Source organism: Zootermopsis nevadensis, unplaced genomic scaffold (assembly GCF_977971745.1).
Source record: "Zootermopsis nevadensis isolate Lab colony 2312 unplaced genomic scaffold, Znev_1.0 Znev_ptg000009l, whole genome shotgun sequence".
Lineage (NCBI taxonomy): Eukaryota > Metazoa > Arthropoda > Insecta > Blattodea > Termopsidae > Zootermopsis > Zootermopsis nevadensis.
Window position 1 is genome coordinate 6,714,370 of NW_028259141.1, and position 26,915 is coordinate 6,741,284.

Here is a 26,915-nt window from a genome sequence, read left to right on the forward strand (position 1 = left end):
CCACTATATCTACAGAAAATATTTTAGACCCCAACTGATTTCTTCCTCTTGTGGCGACATGTTGGCTGCATGGCATTATTTCCTGCTGTTGCTGGTTTGTGCAATTGTGTTTATGTCATCCTTCATGATACAGGCATGTAAGAATCATTTTCTTTGCTATTGGCTGTTAAAACAAACACTGCTAGAATACCAATTAAACCTATTACTTATATGCATATACAACTACAAATTAACACAAGTACATTATTCCCTCGTGTAATTTTTTTATATGCTAACCTGAAGTGTTCATAAAGATATTAACTCTCCCTAATTGGAAATGTGACATAGAAAATGCACATATTCCTAACAGACTGGATACATAACAATAAAAAATAATAATATATTTAGTTGTGAGGACTCTGGAACTTATGAATAAATGCCATTCACTCTGTTATAAGTGTTATGTCCTGGTTATTAAATACTGAGAGTTCTAGCAGTTTCCACCTTAACCCTGCAGATACCACTTACAAACTGTGCTGTTCTATTACATTCAAATATTTAGTACCTCTCTACAAGTGGAGGAAACTCGCCTTAAAAAACAAAGTTTTATTTTAACTTCACATAAAGCAGGGATTATATTGAACAGAAGGTCAAGACAACTTTAAGTGCAGAACCATAAAACCAAATTTCATTGAAGTTTATCATATTGTTACAGAAATGAAATATGCAGATAAGCAGACAGACATACCCTTCCCATTGTGCATTCACTTTATGTACAGAATGCATAAAAACTGTATTACTGAACTTGGTATAATCTCACTTGCCAAAACAACTAAGTAAAACAAAATGAGCATTTGTGCTGTACAACTCAATGGAAAGCTAATGTTACACTGAAATGGTAACAGAAAGCTGAAGGCTGCCTATTCCCCACAACTGCCTTGGCAACTCCCAATATGCACATTAATTGATACCAGTTTTATCAGCATCTCCTTCAAATGATAATTTTGTAATCAGTCTGAAGGACCATGTGTCAAATATTTACTATTTGTATACAGAAAATATATAACATCCGTTACCTTCCTCCGTCGAGCTGGGGGCACAATGAAATACGTAGCAACACTATGGTCCCGTAAATACTGGTTTCTAGTTCCACCATGGCCTGCCTCAACCTCGTACTCTCCACCCAAGTAGTCTAGCGTGGCTTGTGTGATGTGAACACGCCTGGTAACATTGGATTTACCTCATAATACACTTCCACAAATACTGTCTCACAAGCGCACAAGATATTACTGCAGAGGAATAGATTGATATTCCAAATAAATTGAAAACAGTCAAAGGGATAATTTTCTGAAAAGCAGCAATAGCAACATAAATTATCTGAAGAACAGAAACAAACTATGTGCAATGCCTGAAAAAATATAAATAAATTATCAATATTAGAACAATCAACCAACAAAACATTAACAAAGTCTGGTAACCCTTCACAATCTCTATCACTAGGCTTAACAGATTGGACTGATACGTCATGTTAATATTCCTCATGGCACAGGGGAACACAAAAATCATACATTTATGTTTTCAGAGTCTTTTTTTTCCTTTCATAAAATCATAAATTATGCTTTAACCACAATTTACCATTATGAAGGCTTCCTGATAGTAACTTATAACATTTTCCAAAAACAGTTCGTCAGCACTGGTCTTGTGGCTTATAATGCTGTATGCACTTTAGGTAGATATTAACGTTTCACCAAATTGCTGATGTCTACTTACAATTCTACATGACATCACAACCTAGACAGACATAAAAACCTTAAAACTCATATTTAAATTACATCACAGTATTCCAGTTACTACATTCTTACCAATTAAACATGACGAAACAGTGACAACACGAGTGTCAATCATATAGAGTTCACTGCTTTATCCTTAGCTCATTAAGTTTTGTACCTTGAATATGAAACATTTTTAAAATTACTCATTACTGAATAATGCCTAGAATTACTGTCTTCAGGTTATGTATTTTTCCTGTTGGTTCATTATCTTGTACTTATGTTTTAACAAAAAAAATTAAACATAAAAAATTGGTATACTTAGAATGAACTTGATACATGCATACAAATGTAAAGAGAGAAACTTTGCTGGCGTGTTCACTTGTATAAAACACTAGACTTACATCACTGAGACCAAGGATAGTCATACCTAAATGACTGATTGTTGACACGTCAGATAAAACTAACAGAAGAAAGAAATAAGAAAATAAAGAATTGATACTATCCTTAAATAATATTAAATAACAAACTGGTTATATACGTACCAAAGTCACAATAAGTAAAATCTTGAGAAGAAGTCACTTTGCTGCAGTCTTCATAAATTTCTCTGATATTGAAAAAGCATTAAATTGTTCCTTCCTTTCGAAAATTCTACAACTTTCATAATTTATAGTTTCATACCACAATTAATCAATGTTACAAAAACCTATATTAAATTCATGATAAACATCTACAATGAAGTTGCTCCTGAAAAATATATTCTATAATAACAACATATTACATTACCTTAACTGATTTCAAATATCACAAGTTTTGCTCTGGCACATAAAGAACTATAAATCATGGAAACCTAAGAATATGTGTAAAGTCAAATCTCTTCCCAAAAATTAATTTAATAAATAAAAATTACAATTACAATCACTAAATGTATCTAAAGAAATCATCCTTTTGTATACATACATAAACACACACACACACACAGTCTTTCTAAAAAAATGCTCCACATATAATTGCATATAATACATAGCAATCCTCCGAGGTCAGTAATCGTGGGAGACTGAAAATCACACAAAAACATTTTTCATTATGTGCACCATCAGCAAACAAGGCCATCTGCAGCTGACAAAAATTCTGCATAAATAGAGCTGTTTTCTTTGCTGGAGCTGATCAGTGCTGCCAAAATTTCTCATTGCAGTTCTGAAAATGTTTTTTGTGACACGGCCACCAGGAGCAGCACATTTTCCCATGTCTACTGAACTCAAGATACATAAAGAAGTGAAGTTTCCTTAGTAGTTTGGTATTTATATGTAATTAAAAATGGAGCATGTTTTTGAAGACTCTATTTGTAAAAATACTGTGTTTTCAGTTTAACCCTGTCACACTTACCCTGCCTCTCCCCCTGCTTCCATATTATTGGCAAGAGTGACATCATTCGACCAGACATCATACTGCCACTTCCGTAACCCAAGAACACCACACAGAACACGTCCCGAGTGAATCCCCACTCGCATGTTCAACTGGACATCAGTTGCCTCAACAACTGATCTGCAACATTAATTAAATCCAAGCTACACTCCGGAAGTACACGTCTTCTACTTATGTGAGATATGTAACACTCATATAATACAAATAATGTGCGATGGAAAAGGTCTTTGTACTGTGAACCTAATCTGTGTGAACCCTGTTTTATTTCATTAACTTATCTGTAGTTTATTTAACAACACTTTCAGTAGCTCAGACTACACAGTGTTGAACAACATGATGGTCAACAAATAATGAATAATTCACAATTTAAATTATTGGGGAGGAAATATAAGAATGCAGCAACAGATTAATTTAAGGTGAAATCATAGCATGTACGGAGAGTCTGAGAGTCAGGATAGCTGGTCTCCAAGCTGGGATTTGAAACAGTGGCCTCCTGAACACAAAGCAGGAATGCTAACTCGACTGACGTTCAGTCAACCAAATTTAAAATAGTGAAAGAAAATAAAGAACTGCTAATTTAAATTGGTTCTTATTAACCTGCTTACAATAGAAGGCCGAATTTATCAACACTTTTAGTAAACTGCTGTCATGTTTCAATAAACTGTCCTCATTTGTAGCCTTGTGGTCCAGGTTTGGAAAAGGTAGAGAAACCCTGTCTTACCACATGTATAACCTATAAATAATATTAATAATAATAATGTGTACTTACGCTATAGATGAGCCAGGATAGCTCCGTCAGTATAGTGACTAGCTACGGGCTGGACGACCGGGGTTCGATCCCTGACAGGGGCAGAGGATTTTTCCTCTATCCTCTGTGTCCAGACCGGCTCTGGGGCCCACCCAGCCTCCTCTACAATGGGTACCGGGGTCCTTTCCCGGGAGTAAAGCCGGCCGGGGCGTGATGCTGACCACTCACCCCCATCTAGCGCCGAGGTCAAGGAAGAGAGGAGCTATACCTCCTCTCACCCCAAACGCCTACATGGCGTATAGTGGGACAAACTTTACTTTTACTTTTACTTTTTACTTACGCTATAGCATCTATCATATCCAGGCCCATTTCAACGGTACAATGGGCATGGTCTGAGCGAGGTTCAGGCAGGCCAGATACACAGTAGTAACAGTCACCCAGAATCTTGATCCGCAGACAATGGTTATCCTAAACAGTACGAACAATTCACAAGATTTTACAGATTATTCTAAACAAAATCACCTACTGAGGTTACACAGTGCTGAATGACGGATTCCAGGAGAATATATCAAATGTAATCACATTTCCCACGAAAACAATTGTTCCCAAAGTATAGTTTTTTAAAACAATTTAAGCGAATAAACATCTCAGAGCTAACAATATTTTTCACTGCCTCTTGCTATTCATGGCTGGAAAAGTAGTATGCAATTTGTAACACAAACATTCTTTCAAAAAAGTTAATTATAAACTTTTCTTTAACACAATAGCATAACAGCTCTTGGCGACATGTAAAAGGCCCCGTCATGAAGAGCCCTTGTGCAGTGTGCCGCCAACATCGTCTTCCATCCCCCTTTTTACCCCAGTGCTCAAGACTTCCACTTCCCCACGTACTTAACCTTCCCATTCTGAACCAATCTTCTACTCTTTCTTCCTTCACCCTCCCCAGCCATCATTTTCTTTTATTCTTCTTTTTCACATAGTGAAAAGGAGTCAAGCTGATAAATGACTCAATCTTCCTCTCTCCTTCCTTTCCTTATGCATGCAATTTATGAGATCCCTCACGGCGATTTCTGTAACTCCTGCCATGGTCCCAACCTGAATGCATTACTACTATTCTATCAAGTAATTCACCTACTGGCTTCACAAGATTCCATATGGAAGCAAAGAGAAAAAACTGGGAGAAGCCCAAAACCACTAAACCGGTATGAAAAATGAAGTTTTCAACAAACAAAACTTGCATTTCCAGTGATGTAAAAGGGATGGGGGAACTGCGAAGAAAGAAAATTAGATCTCTTAAAAAAGAAGTTACGAAAAGAAATAGCACTCCCAAGAGTCTTTCATCAAATAGCACTCCAGTCGAGGCAATGTTTGATGTGAACGATGTTGCACGTTTCACTAAAAAAATTTGAATGACTATCTTGGGTCCAGCGAGCACGCTAACCACTAATCCACCGAGGGCAACGAACACCTACATGTCATGAAGATTTCTGTCTTCTGGGTTGTTGCGCCGTGTAGTCTGGTCGATGTTAACCAACGTTTCAGAGGTCATACTACCTCCGTCGTCAGGGCGATGATGACATCGACCAGACTACGCAGCGTAACAACCCAGAAGACAGAAATCTTCATACTCATCGCCCTGATGATGGAGGCAGTATGACCTCTGAAACGTTGGTAAACATCGACCAGACTACACAGCGCAACAACCCAGAAGACAGAAATCTTCAAGACTAAGAATCGCCCTGATGACGGAGGCAGTATGACCTCTGAAACGTTGGTTAACATCGACCAGACTACACAGAGCAACAACCCAGAAGACAGAAATCTTCATACTCATCGCCCTGATGACGGAGGCAGTATGACCTCTGAAACGTTGGTTAACATCGACCAGACTACACAGAGCAACAACCCAGAAGACAGAAATCTTCATACTCACCGCTGTGAAAACCTCAAATCTTACCTACATGTCATATCTTTATTGAAGACGACTTGTCTTCTGGAATCTGGGGCCGCATAGCCTTATAGAAATTCACTAACATTTCAGAGGTGCTTACTACATGATGATGGAGGCAGTAAGCACCTCTGAAATGATGGCCTATTTCTACCAGACTACATGGCACTGCAATCTTCAAACTCACTGCTATGAAAATCTGATATCTTCACTGTCAAGGATTAATTTGTTACAAGAATTTTTATAGTGGATCTCTGAACTTCTTTCAGTTTCTCATTGTGACACCCCATTTTCACACCTCTAATTATATAAGAACTCAAATACAAATGCAAAGCCAAATGGATGAATGTAACAACTACACTTCATTAAACATAATTATCTAACCTTACTGCATTATATAATATATACATCCTGCGTGGAAAAATGTATGAAAATATACTTACATTAGCAAGTTGGTCGAAACGTCCAAAGAGCTCATTCAGAAGGCGTACCAATTCTTGTGCTGTACACTGTGATGCTAATACTGTGAAACCAACAATATCGGCAAACAGGATGCTGCAAATGAAATAAAACAGGGTGTGGATGTGTTGAACACCATCATCTTAGCAAGTTGAAGATTTCTGTCTTCTGGGTTGTTGCACCCAACCCAGAAGACAGCTATCTTCAAGATCATTAATTTGTTGTTGGAAAGAATATGGAATGAAGCTGTTGTGGGCTAATTTCAGGTAATGTCATTACATGCATACCTCAGAGATATTGCGGGTTCGGTTCCAGACTACCACAATAAAGCGAGTCACACAAATTGTTTTGGTTTCCCAGTGCATATACAAGTTATGTTTACACTATACCGTAGTCTATTAAGTGTGCAATAGCTTCATGTCTAAAAAAACAATGCGAGAACATTAAATTACAAAAATGTGACACAGACACACGAAGTGAGCATATGCTGTTCGAAAAATGGCGCCGATAGACTTGCTCGCCGCAGGGTTGCCACAAACCTTCAGTTTGTAAAAGAACGCAATAACGCGAAGCACAATAAAACGAGGTATGCCTGTACTTAGATGGGTTGAGGTAACCCACAAGATACCTTAGTCAGAACAGCCGTACAGTTTTCAGTCTTGAGGGGCCTTATGAGGCGAGTCACAGCATTAAAAAAAATCATTCCGCGCCGCACCACACTCTTACCCCTTACGTCTCCCACGTGGATGCTTGCGTACATCTGTACAGCTTCTTTAATAACACGTCTGTATGTTTTCAATTGTATCACGACGAAATTATATTTTCAAACAACAAAACACTATAATTGCTGGCCATCCACGTGGTTATGTCGGTAGGGGGGTAATAAGGCTTGGGAGGAGGGGAAGGAGCGTGGAACCTCTCGAGAGAGCGGCTGGAAACGGGTGGGGGAAAGCCTCCAGCCACATAACCACGCAGACGACCAGACCTTTTCGCGCAAGTCTATCCGGCCGCGTCAAGGTCACGTGAACAGGCGTTCCATTGACTTAAGAAAACATCGATAATATAAAAAGTTATTATCCACGATTTCCTCCTCCTTGCGTTTTGTGAAATACTTCGTTACACCTGGTTGTGCTGGCTTTAGGCATTGCTGACGTGTGTCACGACTGGAAAATAGTACAAATTATGAAGCCCCTCATTTCTTTCATCCCTTGTCACCTCATCGCACCCCTCCACAGTTTTAGAAAATATCTTCTTTGTAAATCGCTCAGCCAGTGGTGAATAACTCAACTTCCTAACGTCCCTAAATATTAGATCGTTTGAAAAATGTTTATCATGACCTCTGCTGTCTTACAAACGACAAAATCGATTTCGGATTATGACATTTGACACCTTCCCGAATAAAGGCATTGACGACCCAAGAACTCGTCTACCGTCAAAAGATCATCAATCAGTAGTATCGTTAACGACAAGTCTCAAGAATGTGGTTTTGAAACGACACCGCTCACGACCCCTCCCGCAAACCACGCGGGGGCATTACAGTGGGCGCAACATCGTAATAATTGACAGAATAATTACCAACAGACAGAAATAGCTCGCCATTAAGTAAGCAAATAAAACAGGATTTTAAAAATATATCAAGCTCCGATTTATAGATACACGATTTATTTATGTACTATGCTGTACTAGGTACAGAAAATTCGCGAAGTGAGCATATTTAAGTTAAAACAGCCGCGAGAAGTAATTATTACACTTATTAATTAATTACTTTTCCATATAAATGGCTTACGATAAACACACGTGGCTCAAAAGTATCTGGCATAGACATCATTTAGACGATAAAAACCTAAAACGTCTTACAATCCTAGTTTTTTTAATTACATATTTTGAGTAGTGCATTCATCCATTACTACCAAATCTTGAAAATTCCCAATAAAATTACTAAAATCAAATAAATTTACCCAGATGACAGAATAATCTTCACAAGTCCTAAACTGTTAATTGTGTTAATTTCTCGACTGTGTTGGTATGCAGTCAACAGCCAAGACGAGAAGTCTTTCTAATTGAAAACAAAAGAACACAGACGCTGAGCTAATGCCAGCAGCAACGAGGGCATTTAATTCGTTCTACAAGACGACATCACTATTACATGTACGCCATCTCCATAATCCTGTATTGATTAGCGTGTGTTCAAGGTAATGTTATGGACGCCTTAAGCGATGATCGCAAAACCAATTATGTAACAAATATTTATTATAATTATATTAGTTACATTATAATTATGTAATAAAAATAATTATGTATTATGCATTAACAAGTTTGAAATTAATAATTAAAATTTATAAGACATTTGACATTCCCACGAAGAAACAGCCCGGGAGAGATTCGAACAGAGAAATTCCTAAAGCACACGAACAGCGTTGCAGCTGCACCAACCTCCCCGGTGAAAATAACACCAAGACTCCGCTTTGGAAGTAAAAACATCCACGTGTAGATTTCTGCATAATTTTCATGAAACTGAAATTATATCAGACGTACAATTTTCACACGTGAGATTTCTGATTCTCACGGCGGTCAGTATGAAGATGACCGTCTACTGGGATGCTGCGATATGTAGTCTCGTAAAAATGGTCAGACGTTTCAGAGATTTTTACTGACCCCATCATCAGGACAATAACACTACAACAAACCACAACATCCCGGCAGACATCTAGAATTTTTCATACGAACCAAAGTTTGGCTGTATCGGTAATCAAGATATTTTACGGAAAGAATATTTTCAAAATGTTTGTGACATGTTCCAGTTTTATAATGCAAGAAGCGTAGTCGCTATAAATTCAATTTCTGCTCATGCCTCCAGCTTCAAAGCGTCCTTTCCCTTTTCAATTTATCTCATGATAAATTATTTCCTTTGGTACAGTTTCCAGAACAAGCCTTTTGTCTTTCATCACAGTTTCCAACCGCCATTCGGCTGGAATGAACACATTCAATATTTCACACGTAACCATATCACAGAAAAAAAAAATTATACGCGAATTACTTTCTATTGGAAATATTTCCAATAACTAAACTCATACTTACTCACTTTTATTAACTATACAGTGTTATAATGACGGTCTGAGATAAAATGTCGAAACCCATCCTCACTAACCGCAAACTATCCTTCTACTAATCACACAAGCTCTGTCTGTTATAAGCTAGCGGAGCTGGCGGACGGGCCTAGTCTGTGTACCTGAGGTGGCACGGTCAGCGTATTTCTTTTGTTTGGGCGTTCAGTCCGACAAGCTCCTCGGTGCAGTCAGTGACTCGCTCCTAGCCTTCCCCTTGAAAATTCCACCGGCCAAAAACTATTGCGCCGACTATACATATATTATGTACGCCGCCATATTTAATCAGTATTCTAATATCTTCAGTTCATGATGAAGTCCTTCGTATAAACTGAAGTTCTGAGCATCACATGAACATAAAACTACACAATGAGAAATGAATGACAACCTCCGAATAAAATATTGATGAAAAACTCCCTCATCAGTTTCACACTTTTTCATACGTGAAAGACGAGTCTGTAGACGAGTGATTATGGCGTGTGAATAAAAATGAAAAATCTGGTCTCTGAAAGAGGTCTCCAACATGAAAATGACTAGGAAACATCTACAGCATGTCTTCAGCAAACGCGTATCGTTCACTTGCATCAGAATAATTTCTTCTGGCAAGGTCTGCCAATATCTTCCGGGGTCAACAAAGCCGTATTCATCTAACCGTGACTGAACTCCCAAACTGGTTGGTACAGTCTACAGAAGATCATATAAACAATGCAACACAGCGAGAGTTAGTTCGGCTAACACTTTGAAGCACCAAAAAATAAGGCCTTCTGTCTTACTTTCCTGTTTCAGTGGAACTCCATACACCGGAAGTTAACAGATCAGATAACATGCATCGTTAGCTACAGACAGCCAGGCGCTCGAAGCGAGCGTTAGCCTCAACCAGCTGGCTAACAATACCTACACTAACGACACGTTTTATCTGATCGGTTCTGCTCTGTTCCAGTGTATGGAGTACCAATATACCATCAATGTAATATACAAAAAAAAAATTATCTTTAGTTTTTTAATGTGTTAGCCGGGATAACACGATTAACATGAATGCTCCGCCCTTAGTGGGACAACTTAGAGAACAGCCCATAAACTGAGGAAATTATGGCGACGAAAGGCGATCAGTGATGATTAAAAACACACATAACATACACGGTTTGAACCCAAAAAACCCAGCGTTAGCTCGGCCTAAATTTGCGACCGGGTTAAATCCAGAAATTCCAGTAAGAATTACCAAATCCAATTTTTCCCCCTAATGTACAGACTTTCAACGATGAACGTGGTAAGCGCCTCTGTAAACATCGGCCAATTCATACGAAACTACTAACACATTATTTAAAACTATCAATAATGCCAGAAAACAAAATGGACGCATTCTAAAAGGGAAAAGAAACAGGGCCTTCTCAAAACGGGAAACGAACGGAATTGGAGCAGAATTTAATTACTTCCGACTTATATTTTATCTTTCTCCCGTTTCTTCAAACCATTCGCAAAGTAAAGACAAAAGAACGACGCAGTTTGAAGCAGAAAAGATACGATAAAGGGGGCGCAGACGCTGTACGGGAACCAATTCAAAGATTGTTTTCGCAGTTCAAAGGTTCGAGTCATACAACGACAAAGGGATGACGAGTGGGGGGGGGGGGGGGGGGGGGGGCTTTTGATGTTCTCAATCTTAGAATTCTCCAGTCATTTCTACAGGCATTCACAATATTTAATTATACTCTTATACGTTTCCCCGATGTAAACACATATTCATTTGGAAACGAACGAAATGAACATCCACTTTAAAAAAAAACTGAACCGGTTTCCAGTTTAGAAGCGTATTTTGTGGGGGGGGGGGGGGGAAATACCACAGAAATTTTTAACCTGATACTTGTAAATATTTCGACAATTAGCTTAGTATATAAAGTAAGATTTTGTTCTACGTTTCTTAGTTGGTGATACAAAATGTAAAGTTATATATGTTTAATCAAGCATAACGCCAGGAACACGACGGCGAAGACTTCGATGTTTTTATTCTGGCTAGTAAACCCGCGTAGACTTGTACGTAAACACTATACATACCGCATCCATCACATCCACACGCCGTTACTATCCAGACGACAAACATCGACAAATATGTCAACCAAAACACAATTCTTATAGCAATGCTCCGAGTTCAGTCAGGCACAGACATCGCTTCAAGACCGTAATATCAAGACACACATGAATTGTCTTACCTCACATTCTCGTGCCTTTGGATGTAGATTTTGTGGAACTGTCCTTCAACCGGAGAGATGATGTCAGCTTTCATCTCCATGGCTACGTGCTGAGGTAAGACAGACAGTAGGAGTCTCTCCTATAAACAAAAATATAAGCTGCAACCTGTCTAACATTAGGATAGGTCGTTGACCTAACGACAACAGCGTTACAAATTACGCCTATAGCAAAATAATTACAGGCCTTTATTTGAACACTATAAAACAGAACAGCAGTGAAAATTAAAATTATTAACAGAGATTTTATTATAAATTGCACAGTAAAATACACACACATAAAGCATTCCCCATATTAACGTCAAACATATTCGCACTATATTAGAATCGGCGTTACGAAAAACTGTTGGATTGGTCGTGGGGGTCAGCATTTTTTACCACCCCGTTCGCCAGAAATAGCTGACACTACATAGACCAATACAGCGTATCACGAACGGTGCTGCTCTCTTGCCGAAGAATCACGAAAGCATTCCGAAACCACAGTCTTATCTGACGTCATCAAGAGTTTCATTCGTCATTACTCTTGTGCAGTGATCATGTTTCTTGTTTTGCACAAGAGACGAGGAATTTCGTTTTTGCAGAGACGTCTTTGACGGGACATTGTTCTCTAGAATCAGACAAGCAACGTACTACTCTGTGGTGACGTAGTGTTCCACGATAACATCTCGCTCGACTGTGGGATAGGCCTAAAGGCCCTTCGAAAAACTACTGCACGTGCGAGATACAGCTGACACTATCTGCACGTAAAACACGACTTACCTTCTCAGGCAAATCAATTTGAAAAAAGCAAGGGCATTTCAGTGGCCTATCAGAAAAGTAATCCTCTAGGATACCAAGGGTCACAACACGAAAACGCGACGATAGTACACTGAGATAAAATACTGTTTTCTACAGAGTAGCGTTTTAAGCGGATCGCTCAGCGTAGTTCTCGACAAAGAAAGTGAGTCATGGCCCTAACGGAATTACTCATAATGTAAACAGGCCTCGTTTCATCATACGATTGGATTCATACGAGGCATTCACCTCAGACATCAAGAGTATTATTTAACAATGCACTAGGGCAGTGTTCCTCAACTGTGGGTCCGCAACTTGTACCTAAGTGGTCCAGATTATGTCCACAGCGAGCTAAGAGACAAGCAATAATACTTGTTGAGTTACTTGTTTACTTGTGATCAAAGTTCTTCCTGGCTATAATTTTATTGAATTAATTCGTTTCATGCTCGAAAGTCCTCTGATGGATGGTTAATTTTAGATTGTAAGTTGAGTTTCTAAATGTACAAAGATACAGCTGCATGTTAAATCGATAAATCGTTAAATCGATAAATCGATCCGTTTCTTCTTATCGATTCTCATGGCGGTGAAGATATCGAATGTGGTGTTGTGGGTCGATATATTCTTCTATGACACTGTGAACCATCTACAAGACTACACAGCGTCACAAGCGACGTTTCTCCGTGGTTTTATGCAATTCCTAAGGGGAAATAACGAAACGATTCCACACACAGAGGGGTCGAATGGCTTACGAAGTATTTCCCTGGAGACGTCGACGCACAGGTGACAACGGACTATGTGAAGGATCTAGGAGTAATCAAGGGATTTTATTGCCTTACAGACCCAAAACGCACTGCGAACCACTGAAGAAACATGTCGATAAAGAAAGCTGACGGAGGACAAGAGGAAGATAAAACAAGACGAAGAGGAAACAGATACTAAGGGACATGAAGAAAAGAAAACGCCAATAAAGAAAGAGAAAACAGATATGGAAACGTCAGACAAAGACGACATATATAAAGAATATAATAAAATAACATTTATTACGAAATTTTCTCGATTTTTTCTCTCGATATTTTAAATTTTCTGAAATCGATGTGTCTTACAATCGATTACGCCTTAAAATCGAGGAAATACGGTATTTTGTCACTTCCATAACAGTGGTTAGTGGAAACCGTCACTAGAATAAGAAGTCTTCTCCCAGGAGCCTTCGGTCTGGGAGGGATAAGAGATTGGTAACGCAGCTCTGGGACACGGACGCGGGCTTGAGATCTGAAGCTGTGCGTAGAACTTTAACACATCAAACACATTTAAAATCCCTGGCTGAAACGAATCTCCAGGTTTCAACAGAACGAAATCCTATACAGCTCAGTCGACATATTATTTTAATTACTCTAATCAGGGGAATACGTTTTAAGAGCATCCGTTGTATAAAGAACTTAATCAATTCCTCTAGTATTGTTGAAACTTCGCATGTTACATATTAGTCATGATCTGAACAGGCCGTACATAGTACAAATTTCAATCGCACAATGTTCAAACCTATCTTAAAAAAAATTACCTACATATATTTTTTCTGGGCCCTAAAATTACCAATTCCAAAATAAATTAAAACCATTGGATAATGTAAACATGATTCAGCTACAAAAATTTTATCGTAAGATTTCCTCCCTATCACTTATTTCATAAATCAAAGATCATAAAAGAAAAAATAAGTGAAAAAATAAAGACGAAATTCTTCTGAGTTGCTGCCTTGATGATGGAGGCAGCAAGAACTTCCGAAACGTTAGCAAATGAGAACGTGAAATTTCACAGGTGAGAAAATTTACGCGTATGGAAATAATTATGTCGCACTCCTTCTGTCGAAAATCAAACTTTCAAGATTTATCATCCACTTTTTAACATTTTAACTTAAAACGTTCGGAAAATTTTTCGTTCTGGTAAATATTTAGCGAGTTACACTCGAGATGCGTAAGGAAACACTGAAGCGTCCATTACTTATGTCAGATTTTAAACGCAAAATGGAACATGTAAGCAATTTTTAGTAAACCTCCCAAAGATATAATTTTATAAAAATCCATTCACGGATTCTCAAGTTATTACATGCGGGCGGAAAACAATGTTAGGTATACAGGTGTTATTTCGCAAACGTTCCGTTCCGACAGCGCCAAAAACAGTAACCACTTGTTGAAGGTCGCAGACACTACAAAGAGAAAGCTAACAAAGACATCAAAGAGAATAGCTGTTTAACAGTCAAGTAGTATTATTATAAACTACAGGAACCCCCACCCCACCCCATCAATTTCCTCACAGACTTGCATCTTGAGGTAATAGCACATGAAAATATTTTATGAATGACGTCACACTGACGGGACAATCGCAAAAAGGAGACGCGTGGTGACGACTCGTAATTCGTGTCCACGTCTACGCACGCAGGTTTACACGTATGTGTGATAAGTAATACTTAAATATTTACTTATTTGTTTGTAATTTATTTAAAGGCGCTGTAAAAAGCTCGAGCAAAAAATGTCCAAATAAAAAAAATTAAGTGGAATACTGAGGATGAAAGTTGTCGTGGCCTAATTTAATGTAATACCCCAGCATTTACATTTATTAAATATCTCACTAATGACTGATTATTAAAGAAAATTATTGAGTAATACGTGAATATTTGCAATGGTACGCCTAACAATTTTAAGTCCGGTGAGAACTTTAATACCACCTTCTTCAACAAAAAACTTCATTTGGTATTTCGTATGGTTATAACTGGTAACAGCGATCACTTCCTTTAACAGCATCAACCAATTTTTTTCGTAACGGTGAAATGTTACGTTTTCTTTGCGGTACGTACTGAATTCTCAATTACATACACGTGCTTCAGCTTCGAAGGCTTAATTTAGCAGATTTTTAAACCATTGCCATTGCTTTCCAATCGTCCTCGAGTATAATGGTTAGGCCTGCGAGTGGGCAGAAGTTACGAGCGAGGCCTCACGTCTGGAAAAGTTCCAGAACACCTACATGATGAAGGCAGAAGCATCTACGAAACATCGGTCAATTTCACAAAACCCCAGAAGGCAGCCATCTTCATAGACGTTACCTTGGGAACCTAGATTCTTACAGTGATTAATGTTAAGTTTTTATAGAAGCCTGGGGTATTTTGACTTGCTTTGTTGGTAGGCCTGTTTCCTACTCACCAGTTTCTCATTCTCGTCCTCCATTTCGAGTCGAGCCGCTATGCAGTTGCGGGTGTCCAAGAACGCCTTCCTCTGCGCGTGTTCCATCAGGTTGTGCATGAACACGCCAACCACGTTCACGCACACGAACACAATCACGTTCGCAGTCACCTGTAACGTTCAGGGGTGTCCAATAACATTCAATACGAAATTAAAAGCACCCTAAATTCGGGGAATATACATACAGTTCAAAATCATCTATCTAAAAACGTCAAGATTAAAATACACATAACCAAACTTTTTACCTGTTGTTTTGTATGAAGTGAAACTCGGTGCTCAGAGTTTCTAAACCTAAGGCGGATGAATTTATACTCCTCATCAAACAATATTAAAACGCTCAAAATATGAACGGTAAGATGTAGCGAGCACGGGGAGATAAGAAATGCATACAAAAGTTGGCCGGGAAACCATTCGGAAGACCTAGGTATAGACGGAGAACAGTTTTTTCTTTTGTGCATCGTAGGTAAATCCGGGTATAGCGATGTGGACTGGAGACCGATGTCGGGCTCTTGTGAACACGAAAATATACCCAAGTATTCCATCTTCACGTTTTAGTGACTTCGCGGAAAGAAGACTTCAATAATGAAACGGAACAAGCCCATTAAGTTATTTTAAATTAGTGACTCGACCGATTTAAAATGTCACCGGCTGAAATGACGCTGGAATTAGAAACTGTTTCACACTAGGATGGGCTTCTAGGCGTAATATCGAACGGGAAACTATCACTGTCTTGTCTTCATACGGAAGGAAATCCATTATCCAACTTCCTGTGAGTAATAAATGTATTTTAACTTATAACAGCACAAACGAAGCAACCTACTAAACCTCGTTTGTTTCTTAACCCCTTGAAGCAAAAGCTCGTCTAAATAACATTTAAGAATTCAGTCCGTACCGTAAAGAAAACAACTATTCACCATTAAATGATGTCCTTAGGTAATTTTTTATGATTTATCAACTTCATAAATTACACTTCGTGTGTTTAAGAATCTGAAAGGACACGGTCACGACCTATTCTATTTCTGGAAGAAGTGGGAAAAACGACGAAAATCCACTTTCCCCCCCCCCCCCCCCCCCCTTTCCTTCATCGTACCGCGTGTTGCCGGCCAGACAAGTCTGAATTTCTCTCAGTCAATGATACATTACTTTTGATTTACTATTGTTAATTTCAAAATCTACTACGTAGTGTGAAACAGATACAGTACGTCTTGGTTAATTTGTCTTTATTACTGTAGATAAATGAAATTTAGTTTCTGTATGTTTCCACGGTGGTCTAGCGGTTAGAACGCTGGCCTTGTAATCCTGGGGTCTCGGGTTCGATTCCCGGCGGTGCCCGAATTTATAACTTGTGTTGGGCAAGGCCGTGGTCTAGGCAACACGGAGTTTTCCTCCGGGGGCTTCCCCGGTTTCTCCGTGGCATCCCATTCACACACAGAAGAAGGCAATGGCAAACCACTTCTGGATCATCTGCCAAGAACGTATATGAACAGGTCCCAGTCCGAGAAAAGGATGGAAGGATCCTGTTCATATGGACCTGTCGTCAGACAGAACACTACAAATAAAATGTTTCCACGTACATTTCATTGCGCGCAGTTGGGGACAACGTTGACAATGCTGCTACTATTAGGCATCTTTTGTAAGTAATACTAATATCAGTTACGAAAGCGTTGATATAACGTTACGGCTGTAAGTTTTCAATTTATTCAAAGTTCAAATAAATTGTAAAGAAGACGACAAAACAGGACGAGAGATAACTTTCCCAGTCCTGGAACTTGCGATCTACATTTCGAGAAATAAGCGACTGTAGAAATAACGATCATGCACTGAACACAGCTGAGCTGACAGTAAATTACAAGTTTGATTTCCTTCAAGTCACAGATACGTAACTTCTTTTTCCACCGATTCGTCTTGTAACTGTCTCATTAGCCATGGGCAGTACACAAGAGTGACGCTGAGGTTAGATAAATCGATCAACCGAGAACAATCGACTGGTTTATGAACGTTATATAAAACTCGACCTCAACACGTGGCGAATTATGTCAAAACAACTTTAAAATCTCGTCCCTCTAGATAACATCGTAAGCTGTAAAGTTATACTTCGTTCCTTGGACGTTTAACGACTCTGTATCAAGGTCTGAGACAGGGGCGTGTTGCCAATTTGTAAACAAGGGCCTCGCACCAACAAGGAGAGTAATGGCATACATATGGCATAAGACAAGCTACATCTTGTTCTTTACAGTGGTCGGATATTATTTCGGATCGATATGCATAGTCTATGGCAGTGGTATTCAACCTGGGGTACGCGAAGACATCCTAGGGAGTACGTGAAATTTTAAAAAAAATATATTATTTTATAATAAACACTGAATAATCAGTAATGTAATTTATTTAATTTATTTTAGATGTAGATTATATACTATGTATAACTTGAATTATACACCAACAACTTTGGGGGTACAAAATTGAAGAGAAATTATATCTGGGGGTACGCGAACAAAAAAAGGTTGAATACCACTGGTCTATGGCATTTACATCTAAATTTTATTCAACAATCACGTAACTGAACCCTTCTCTGTTACATACTAGTTATATCGTTCATGTAGATAGTTAATATGACATCTGAAAGAATTTGTGATATTTTATAAACTGAAATCACAAGCCAGCATCGATAAACGAAATAAATTCCTGCCAAATTTATTTGACTATTACGCATCGACTTCCTATCAAACGGCAGGAAAAATAGCAAATCAACTGTAAACAACGTAGAAGGAAGAGGTTGTGACAAATTCCTGGCATTGACTAGCAGAAACTGAGGAAAACTACGAAAATAGAGGCCGGTCTCCGGGCCGAGATTTTAACCCGAGACCTCAAGAATACGAAGTAAGAATGCTAACCACTTAACCGCGACGTTCAGTTTGATTCTTGTCGAAACAACAGGCATGTATGGTACAGTCCTATTATTTTATGATGACCGCTGGTATGCGCGGAGGAGAGGTAAGATAATAGTGGGGGGGGGGGGAGCAACAGTTTCGTTATAGGTATTTTCAATGTGCGGTATGACGACTTCGTATATGGAAGTCTGTTAGAAAACGTTAGGTTTAAAGACATGTTTCATGCTCGCTAGTATATCACCAAGATAAATTCTCTACAGTCGATCAAGGATATATTATCAAACCTATGCGCAGTTATATATTAAATAGATACTTTTATCATTTAAATATATAACATGGTACCGACACAATGGCATAATAGAATGGATGTATTAGTTGCGTACACAACATGAGCACGCATTAACTGCGCACTGGCACAAGTCTGTGAAGAAATAATTGCAAAGGTCAAACACTTTGTACACGAAACAAACGAGACTCTGTCACGTGACTAACGCCCGCAGTTATAGTGCATGTACGTGGGGTGGGGAATTATAAACACAAAAAAGCTGCGGGCATGACGGTAGTGGTGCACTTGACTTTATACACAGGTTTTAATATAATTTAAACCATAGCTACAGCAATTTTCTTGCAATTTGCAGGTTTTCCAACAGCGAACTTCAAGTATCCGCGGTTTTACATTTGTATCCCTATTTTGCCAACCGTTTGTACATTTAAAATCTGACTTTTCATTCCTGTACACGCAGAGGACATAGGCGGAGAAAAATTGCTAGTTAGCCAAACAAGTTTTTAAGAATTTTAAAGACTGTAACGAAAAAAATTATAAAATAAAGACCTAATGAAGACTTGAGCACAGTCGAAACACGTAGTCCAACAAAAATCGACATATCATAATAGCATAAAAACCTGAAAACTGGCGTTTCCGTGACGACGCCTACACCAAATTTTATCGAAATCTGTCCAGCGGACTCGAAACAAAACGTTCGTACAAACCAAGCCACATTATTTATTAAAACATACTAATATTATGCAAAGGATTAGTAAAAATATATACAAATAAACTTATAACAATTGAGTGACGTTAACATGGCTGCTTTTAGTTAAATTTCTCGCGTATGTAATCAAACTTTTCTACCCCTTCACTGCACCACCTCAGATCATCGTCAACTGTTCGCGTTTCAGTTATCCTATTAACGTCACTGCTGCAGCCAATGATTTTGTGAGACAGACATCGTCCTTGTTGAAGTGGTAACTAGAAGTCGTTCACGCGCGGAATGTTGGCACACAACACAACATCCGTCCGCACTTAGTACAAATCACTTACAAAAATATACCCACACCTTAAAATATTTCCTTGTCGTCTCTTTGAACAGCTGAGAAATCATAACCGATATTATGTGGCACTGCTTCGCTGAATTGTCTTGTACTTCTGAAAGACCTGGTTTTAACTAGCCTATCAAACCACACAAGACAAGAGGAAATTAAAGCTATAAACTGATAATTCTGACGCTGGTACGACATCATACCTGAGAGATGCTAACAACAGACCAGCATGTAAAACTACCAACTTCTGCTTTCGATATATTAACTTATATCGACATTCCTGAGTCGATACATCGACTATATCGACATTCTGTTACAACATGGTCCGTAACCGAAATTTTAAATCTCACTGTACTCCAAATATTACGTCTTTCCAACCTGGTTTTATAAATTATTTTCCAGTAAAAGTTTCCCTCATTCCCTGCATTTTTGGTGAAAAATGATGTCGACACTGATACAATATCGATATATTTTGTCTACGAGTACGATATAATCGATTCATCGATAAACGATGTATTATACTACTACACATGCCTGCTGCCAAGTAAGAGATGGAAATTCCTTTGCAAAGATGGCCGCCACTATGATGTGTACCACTGGAAGGAATATTCCGAATACAGCAGCGACCCACGTCTTGAGAGGCATCATGGCGTACGCCAGAAACACGACGAATACCACCTGCCACACGCCTTCTGCCAGCACGCGTCGCGTTTCGACTCGCAACCCCCCTCCGCCCGCGGTAGGATCATCAGGACCTGGAAACAAACAAAGGATCCTTAAGTTCGTCCCCTCATTATAAAAATTCTTCAAATTTAATTTTAGTCAAACTAGGTTACAACGTCATCCAAGGTACCGGAGATATTACGTCGTTATTAACGAGTGTCATATTTCAAGATGAAATATACAAAATCATTTTGTACAGCACCAAAATTCACTTTAAATAAAAACCAGATCTTATTTTCCATTTGGTTTGAACTGTGGAATTATGTAAACTACGTTACCGGCACATCAGCTTTCTTCTTTAAACTCAATTTTATTTTATCACATTAACTTTACCATCTACACTTAACACTTTTCTTTGCAACGTCAGTCATTCTGTCTGTTTTCAAAACCTGTTTGTTCCTAAAGCTACTGTACTTTTTCAATACATTTTCCGCGGGTACTGAGAAATTATAACACTCAAGGTCACTCGGTATTGTTTAAAAAGAGTCGTTTACACAAAAAGTTACGAAAATATTTGAAGTTTTACACTATAAGGCAAGAATGCTTATAGAATTGGTACCTCAACCCTCATATGAATGACACTGATGGTAAAGTTTACGTAATATATGATATGTTATGCATTTATTTCAGCTACGAGTATTCAGAATCTGAAAAGAACGCATATGTGAATTTCGTTACGTATTATAATTCTCAAGTCTTGTTTTCTCAACACTAATTTCCTTGAAACTGCCACATATTTCTATTTTACGAAGAACGATTCCGCAAGACGTCCTTCGATTACACCACTGGGGGAGTCGCGACCCATCCATTTATAACCACAAAACAAAAGACGGAAGAACTTACCAAGGGGCATGGCGACGGCGCAGAATGTGGTGCAGAAAAACAGGATGGCGTAGCAGACCCAAAGGAGGTAGGCGTCCTGCATCAATCGAGTGTTGAGAAAGGCGAGGAGCAGAGCGAACAGGAGACAGTGGAGGCTGTGGTAGATGTTCTGCGCAGTGGGCGCCTGCGCATATGCGAGGCTCAGATTGGCGAGGATACCCGTTAAGATCACAAACAGTGCCACCACACTTGCCACGGAGGAGTGCTGCAGTTTGAAGATGTAGCGCTGGTACAAACCCTCCAGCTCGTCGTTCTCAAACCGGTGGCGATTCAGAAGGCGGGAGAATGCCAGTTTTCGGTGAGAGTTCATGGCTTTGACGCTGTGATCCATGGTTATTGTTATGAGAGAGGTCTTCGGTCGGAGTAGGGAATAAGGAAAGGGGAGTTGGTGAAGGGATGTGGAGGAATTCTTCCTCGTCTCTTCTGGGAGGAAGAGTTGAGGGGTTGTACTACCGCTGGCGTGCCATCAATCTGGAAAAAATAAATAAACATTGGTCAGAAACGTTCAAACTGAAGAACATCCTTTCATTCTGCACTATGAACCCGTATAATTCTCTGTCCTTCAAACCAAGTTCGAAGTTTTGCATATCCATTTTTTTCCCTTCACTACGCCATTGGGACGGCGCGCTAACTAAATATTGAAAATCTCGAAACTCCGACTGCAACCGCCAAAACTAACATAATTTACAGCATGTCAGAATAATGACAACCAATATCCTGAGGAGTAAATCCAACGTCCCGAAACGTCGCATGTGAAACTCCGACTGCAATCGCCAAAACTAACATAATTTACAGCATGTCAGAATAATGACATCCAATATCCTGAGGAGTAAATCCAACTTCCCGAAACGTCGTGTGTACCAAATAACATATGCCTACCGTAGACAATATACAGCGACCTTAATATTTGCATATGTTAACCGCTGTCACAAACCTCCTGAGAAACAATGCTTCAAGTGTTACGTTAAGTGCTATGTTGAACACAGCTTCGGAATCAAGATAAAAGCCAGATGATGTATAAAGAGATGCAGAAAGAACACACTCAAAAGAGAATACAAAAACAGGCTATAAGACAAAGGGCTTTGGAAATCTCCTCAGACGTGTTGTAAAAGACGACTGAGAAAACGAGGCAAGTCTCTAGCCATACTGGCTATTTTCAGATAAAGATCTTTGATCTTTCTTCAAAAAGAATAGAATATACATACCAAGTTAGACAATAACAATGTGATGCTATAGCGTACAGACATTTCCACAAAATACAAGTGTGCCAATACACGTAGAGCACCCAAATCACATCGTAGCAGAGGCTAAAACTTCATATCTCTACAGCTGATGACGGCGGCGAAAGACACCTACGAAACGTCGGTAACTTCTACTAGACTACAGGCGACGACGAACGTACGTAATTCTTGTTCTTTGCTGCGACTTGTAAGGAGACATAAGATTTTTATTTTTGGCGGGGGGGGGGGGGACATACTTAGCGTCACAGCCCAAACAGCAACAGTCCTTCCATCAACAGTGTTTCTCCGCGCACTCGATACAACCACCAAGCCGATATTCTCAAATGGTGTAATCGATTCCTTTGAAATAAAGAGGAGTCAAAATGTCTGCCTCGCTTGCTTGTTTTTGGTCCAGCAATCTACAAAAATTCAGAAACCCCCTTACCATTTCTTTACTTTTTTAAACCGGAAACCATCGTTTAATCAAATTGCTTAAAATATATCGATTCTATCTCGCCATTTTAAAAAGTCGCTTATCCGAAATGTTTCGACTTCTCCTTCGTGGAATTATTAGATAAGCAGCCCAAAATCCAATAAATTGTTCTGAATAGTCTGAATGCCAGGCGCACCTGTCTCACTCACACACATGCAGGTCAGATTTCTCTTCAAGTTGCGTCACTTAGTGTGACGACTAGCCCCACCTCGCCATTATGCATGGGCGTGGATCCATTCCTTCTGATCATACGCATATACAGCCATCACACTGCAATGTAACAAATTCTAACGCGTTCTGTACTTCAATTTATTAATTGCAAATTACATTGAAACATTCAGCGCTGTTCAGTTGACAACGGAAATTACATGTCTGTGTTCATTTCGTGCTCTTTACGACATGTTGATCGTCAGGTCCGAACCGGTCACCAACAGAAGTGAAATAAATATTAATCCCTTGAGACCGAAGGTCGTCTAAATAAGAGATAAGTCCGTACCGGAAAGAAAACACAACTCGTTAACGCTGTTTACGGAAGTAATACCTGTTTACACTAATAATCACACGGGACATACAAATAAAAAGCATATTTATTAATTATTAAACCAGGTTGGACATATAACTATTTACCACTACGTTCTAAAGTTCAAATGAGACGTGCAGCATTGTTTTGGTATTATCTGTTACTAAAATAGTAAACTGTAACGTATAGCCTTCATATGAATCATGTAGACAAGCGTTAAGTTAGGTTAGGTTAGGTTAGTGTTAGGTTAGGTTAGGTTAGGTTAGGTTAGTGTTAGGTTAGTGTTAGGTTTAGGTTAGTGTTAGGTTAGGTTAATGTTAGGTTAGGTTTAGGTTAGGTTGGGTTAGGTTAGTGTTAGGTTAGGTTACGTTAGGTTGGGTTAGGTTAGGTTAGGTTTAGGTTTAGGTTAGTGTTAGGTTTAGGTTTAGGTTAGGTTAGTGTTAGGTTAGGTTTAGGTTAGGTTGGGTTAGGTTAGTGTTAGGTTATGTTAGGTTTAGGTTAGGTTAGTGTTAGGTTTAGGTTTAGGTTAGGTTAGTGTTAGGTTAGGTTTAGGTTAGGTTGGGTTAGGTTAGTGTTAGGTTATGTTAGGTTTAGGTTAGGTTAGTGTTAGGTTAGGTTACGTTAGGTTGGGTTAGATTATGTTGGGTTGGGCCAAAAATTATTTTTTTTAAACAAAACAAACAAACAAATCTCCAAAATTAGCCGAGAAGTCAATAAAACTAAACATTTTCAAAAACGTTTCATACATCTTTTATAAGAAATCACACACACCCGTTTTCCATCCAATCTCGAAGACAAAAAACATGCAACTCCATATCATTCCTACTAGCGCCTGAAAGCATTTCTAAAATAATTTTGTCTGCGAAGCGGAAACAAGACCGCATTCAATGTCCTTAAAACGGAAGTAGAACACACAGGACAGAAAACTTATAAGAAAGCAACATAAATGCAATGGACACCACTAGCAAACGGAGAGGTTCTAGAAGAAAATACACAGAGCTTCGAAGATAACATAAACTTGAGATAGCTCAGTTTTCCCTCTTTAGTTACTTTTGTTCCGTTATCTACATCTGCAATTGGCAACCACAGAACGCCATACAGATTCCTATCTTCTCGTGAAACTTCTTTACTATATTCTTTAAAAAAAACAATTCCCTCAAACAATTTACAAAGCAGAGTAAAAGAGAAAAGTTCCTTGTTGGTTCATACAAAAGTTAGCAACGTTATAAGAACTGCTGATGCGAATTAAATGAGCGGAATCACATTAGCCTTAGAAACATATTTTAAATTGTAAAGATTACAGACTTTTCAGAGAAATAGCGACGGGGGATTTATACTTACATCTTATGATTTACGGCGTCAAAACTCCTCTGTCTGCTATCGTGACTAACTGGCCTATTTTCCAGCTTTTTCCAGAATCGTTACACAGCAGAAAAACATTACTTCACCATTTCCGCCACGTCGTTTTTCCTTTCCGTTCCCAAAACAGTTTCAGTTTGTTAGAAGTGACTTTCCATACAGGCGGCTGTACTCTTGAGTAGCTTGATAGACGTTACCGACGTTTCAGAGGACCCTGCTTCCTCCATCATCAGAGTTATCACCATTCATCTGCCTGGTAATTAAGACAGCCAGCACCTCTAAAACGTCGGTAAACTTCCACGAGTTTACACGACCAAGAAGACAGCCATTTTCATACTCGCCGCTCTAAGAATTTTAAATCTCACCTATGAGTTTATATCGGCCGTCGGTCTTATCAACTGGCTCAGTACACTTTCCGACAAACAAAGGTTTCCGTTGAATAAAGGTTCAAGATTCGATTTTCGGAGCACCCACATGCAAGTTCGAAAGACACGTCTCTCGCGAAGTTGAAAATACATTTAAAACGTATTAGTTATTTATACTGTACCTACATTACAAGATCTCGGACTTTTCTAGGCGATTCTAAAGCGACTGGAACTGAGATGTAAATAAATTTTTAATTTGCAAAGAGTACGAAGTAAATAAATCGAAAATCGAAGTTTTCATCTGATGGAACTCACGAATAAAGCCGGTCTCGACAGATGTTCAAGCAAGAACCATATCTGCAGCGCAACACATTCACCGTTCAGAAAGGAAAGTTCTATAAGATTTTTTCTACAAATTCCCACAGTCCAAGACATATTTAATATATTTCTAATATTTTCTCCACTATCGTGTTGACACCAATTATATATTTACAATAATAGGTTATATCGGACACTGTTCATGGTCTCTGAACTAAATCTGAAACAGAAAACGTTTCGAAAATATAACCAAATCCCAATGAACTGTGTATATAAAACACAGGCCTGCCTCAGGCAATGGGTACTGTCGCACAAACAATCATTGTCATAAACCTGTAGATAATCATTAAATTTCCTGTAACTATGACAGACCTACGGTTATATACGTAGCACGTCCAACAGAGTTACAAGTTATTCTCTATTCATCACGCTCATATAAAAACATGAAATTTAGAGGCAAAGTAATTTCTTATTTGCTTATTTATTTGTATTTTAACGACACTAACAGTAGTGTCGAAATATAAAAAAAAAAATTTAAAGGGTGCAGTAATGACCTAATTTCAGGCACTATCCACGAAATAAATCAGCCCTTCTCCTTCCAAATCTCTCGCTATTCATCATTCACGATTACATTCCCATATCACTCGACGACAACGCAACATGGGCTATTACAACTGAAATCACCATGTATCGGAGTGCATTATAGAATAATCTATTACATTAAAATCTTTTTCAAGTTATTTAACGACGTTGTTTCACATGCAGAGGTTATACCCTACAGCATAAAATGAAGCTGCGAAGAAGGTATGACAGACGAGTTATTAGGTTAAGTATTTCTTCATGACGACCGTGAAACAAGACGCTAATTTATGTAACCTCTCAAACACACTGAAGAAATCCTCATCACGATGGCAGGCATCGGCAGAGATTCAAACCACACACCTCTACAAGTCCACAGCGTCGCCTTTAACACCAACCCCTTCTGTTTTAACTCCTCCTCGATGCCTCGCGCCTTGTAAGCAGTTTAGGGGCAGTCAGTAAGTGACAGATCAGTACCACTGGATCCACTGCCCACGCACGAGGGTCTCAAGTACGGCACTACTCGAGAAGAAGCAATTTGGCCCAAGAGCGAATAGAAATTTGTTTCAAAG

General features: G+C 38.9%; 1 protein-coding gene across 13 annotated transcripts in view; it reads right to left on the bottom strand.

Moving 5' to 3' along the window:
• The window catches only part of rut (adenylate cyclase rutabaga), a 137,079-nt gene that overhangs the window by 40,089 nt on the left and 70,075 nt on the right, over positions 1-26,915 (bottom strand). For 11 of the 13 annotated variants that reach the window (XM_087345670.1, XM_087345668.1, XM_087345672.1 and 8 more), the window contains 8 exons: positions 21,451-21,960; positions 20,419-20,639; positions 15,638-15,787; positions 11,637-11,755; positions 6,313-6,424; positions 4,262-4,389; positions 3,135-3,293; positions 1,056-1,200 (listed from right to left, as the gene is read on the bottom strand). In XM_087345670.1, the coding sequence (XP_087201796.1) occupies positions 1,056-1,200; positions 3,135-3,293; positions 4,262-4,389; positions 6,313-6,424; positions 11,637-11,755; positions 15,638-15,787; positions 20,419-20,639; positions 21,451-21,820 (1,404 nt within the window). In that variant the 5' untranslated portion in view covers positions 21,821-21,960. Of the gene's footprint in view, positions 1-1,055; positions 1,201-3,134; positions 3,294-4,261; positions 4,390-6,312; positions 6,425-7,054; positions 7,255-9,410; positions 9,497-11,636; positions 11,756-15,637; positions 15,788-20,418; positions 20,640-21,450; positions 21,961-26,915 lie in introns of those variants that run through there. The other 2 variants (XM_087345673.1, XM_087345674.1) reach the window with 2 other exon arrangements.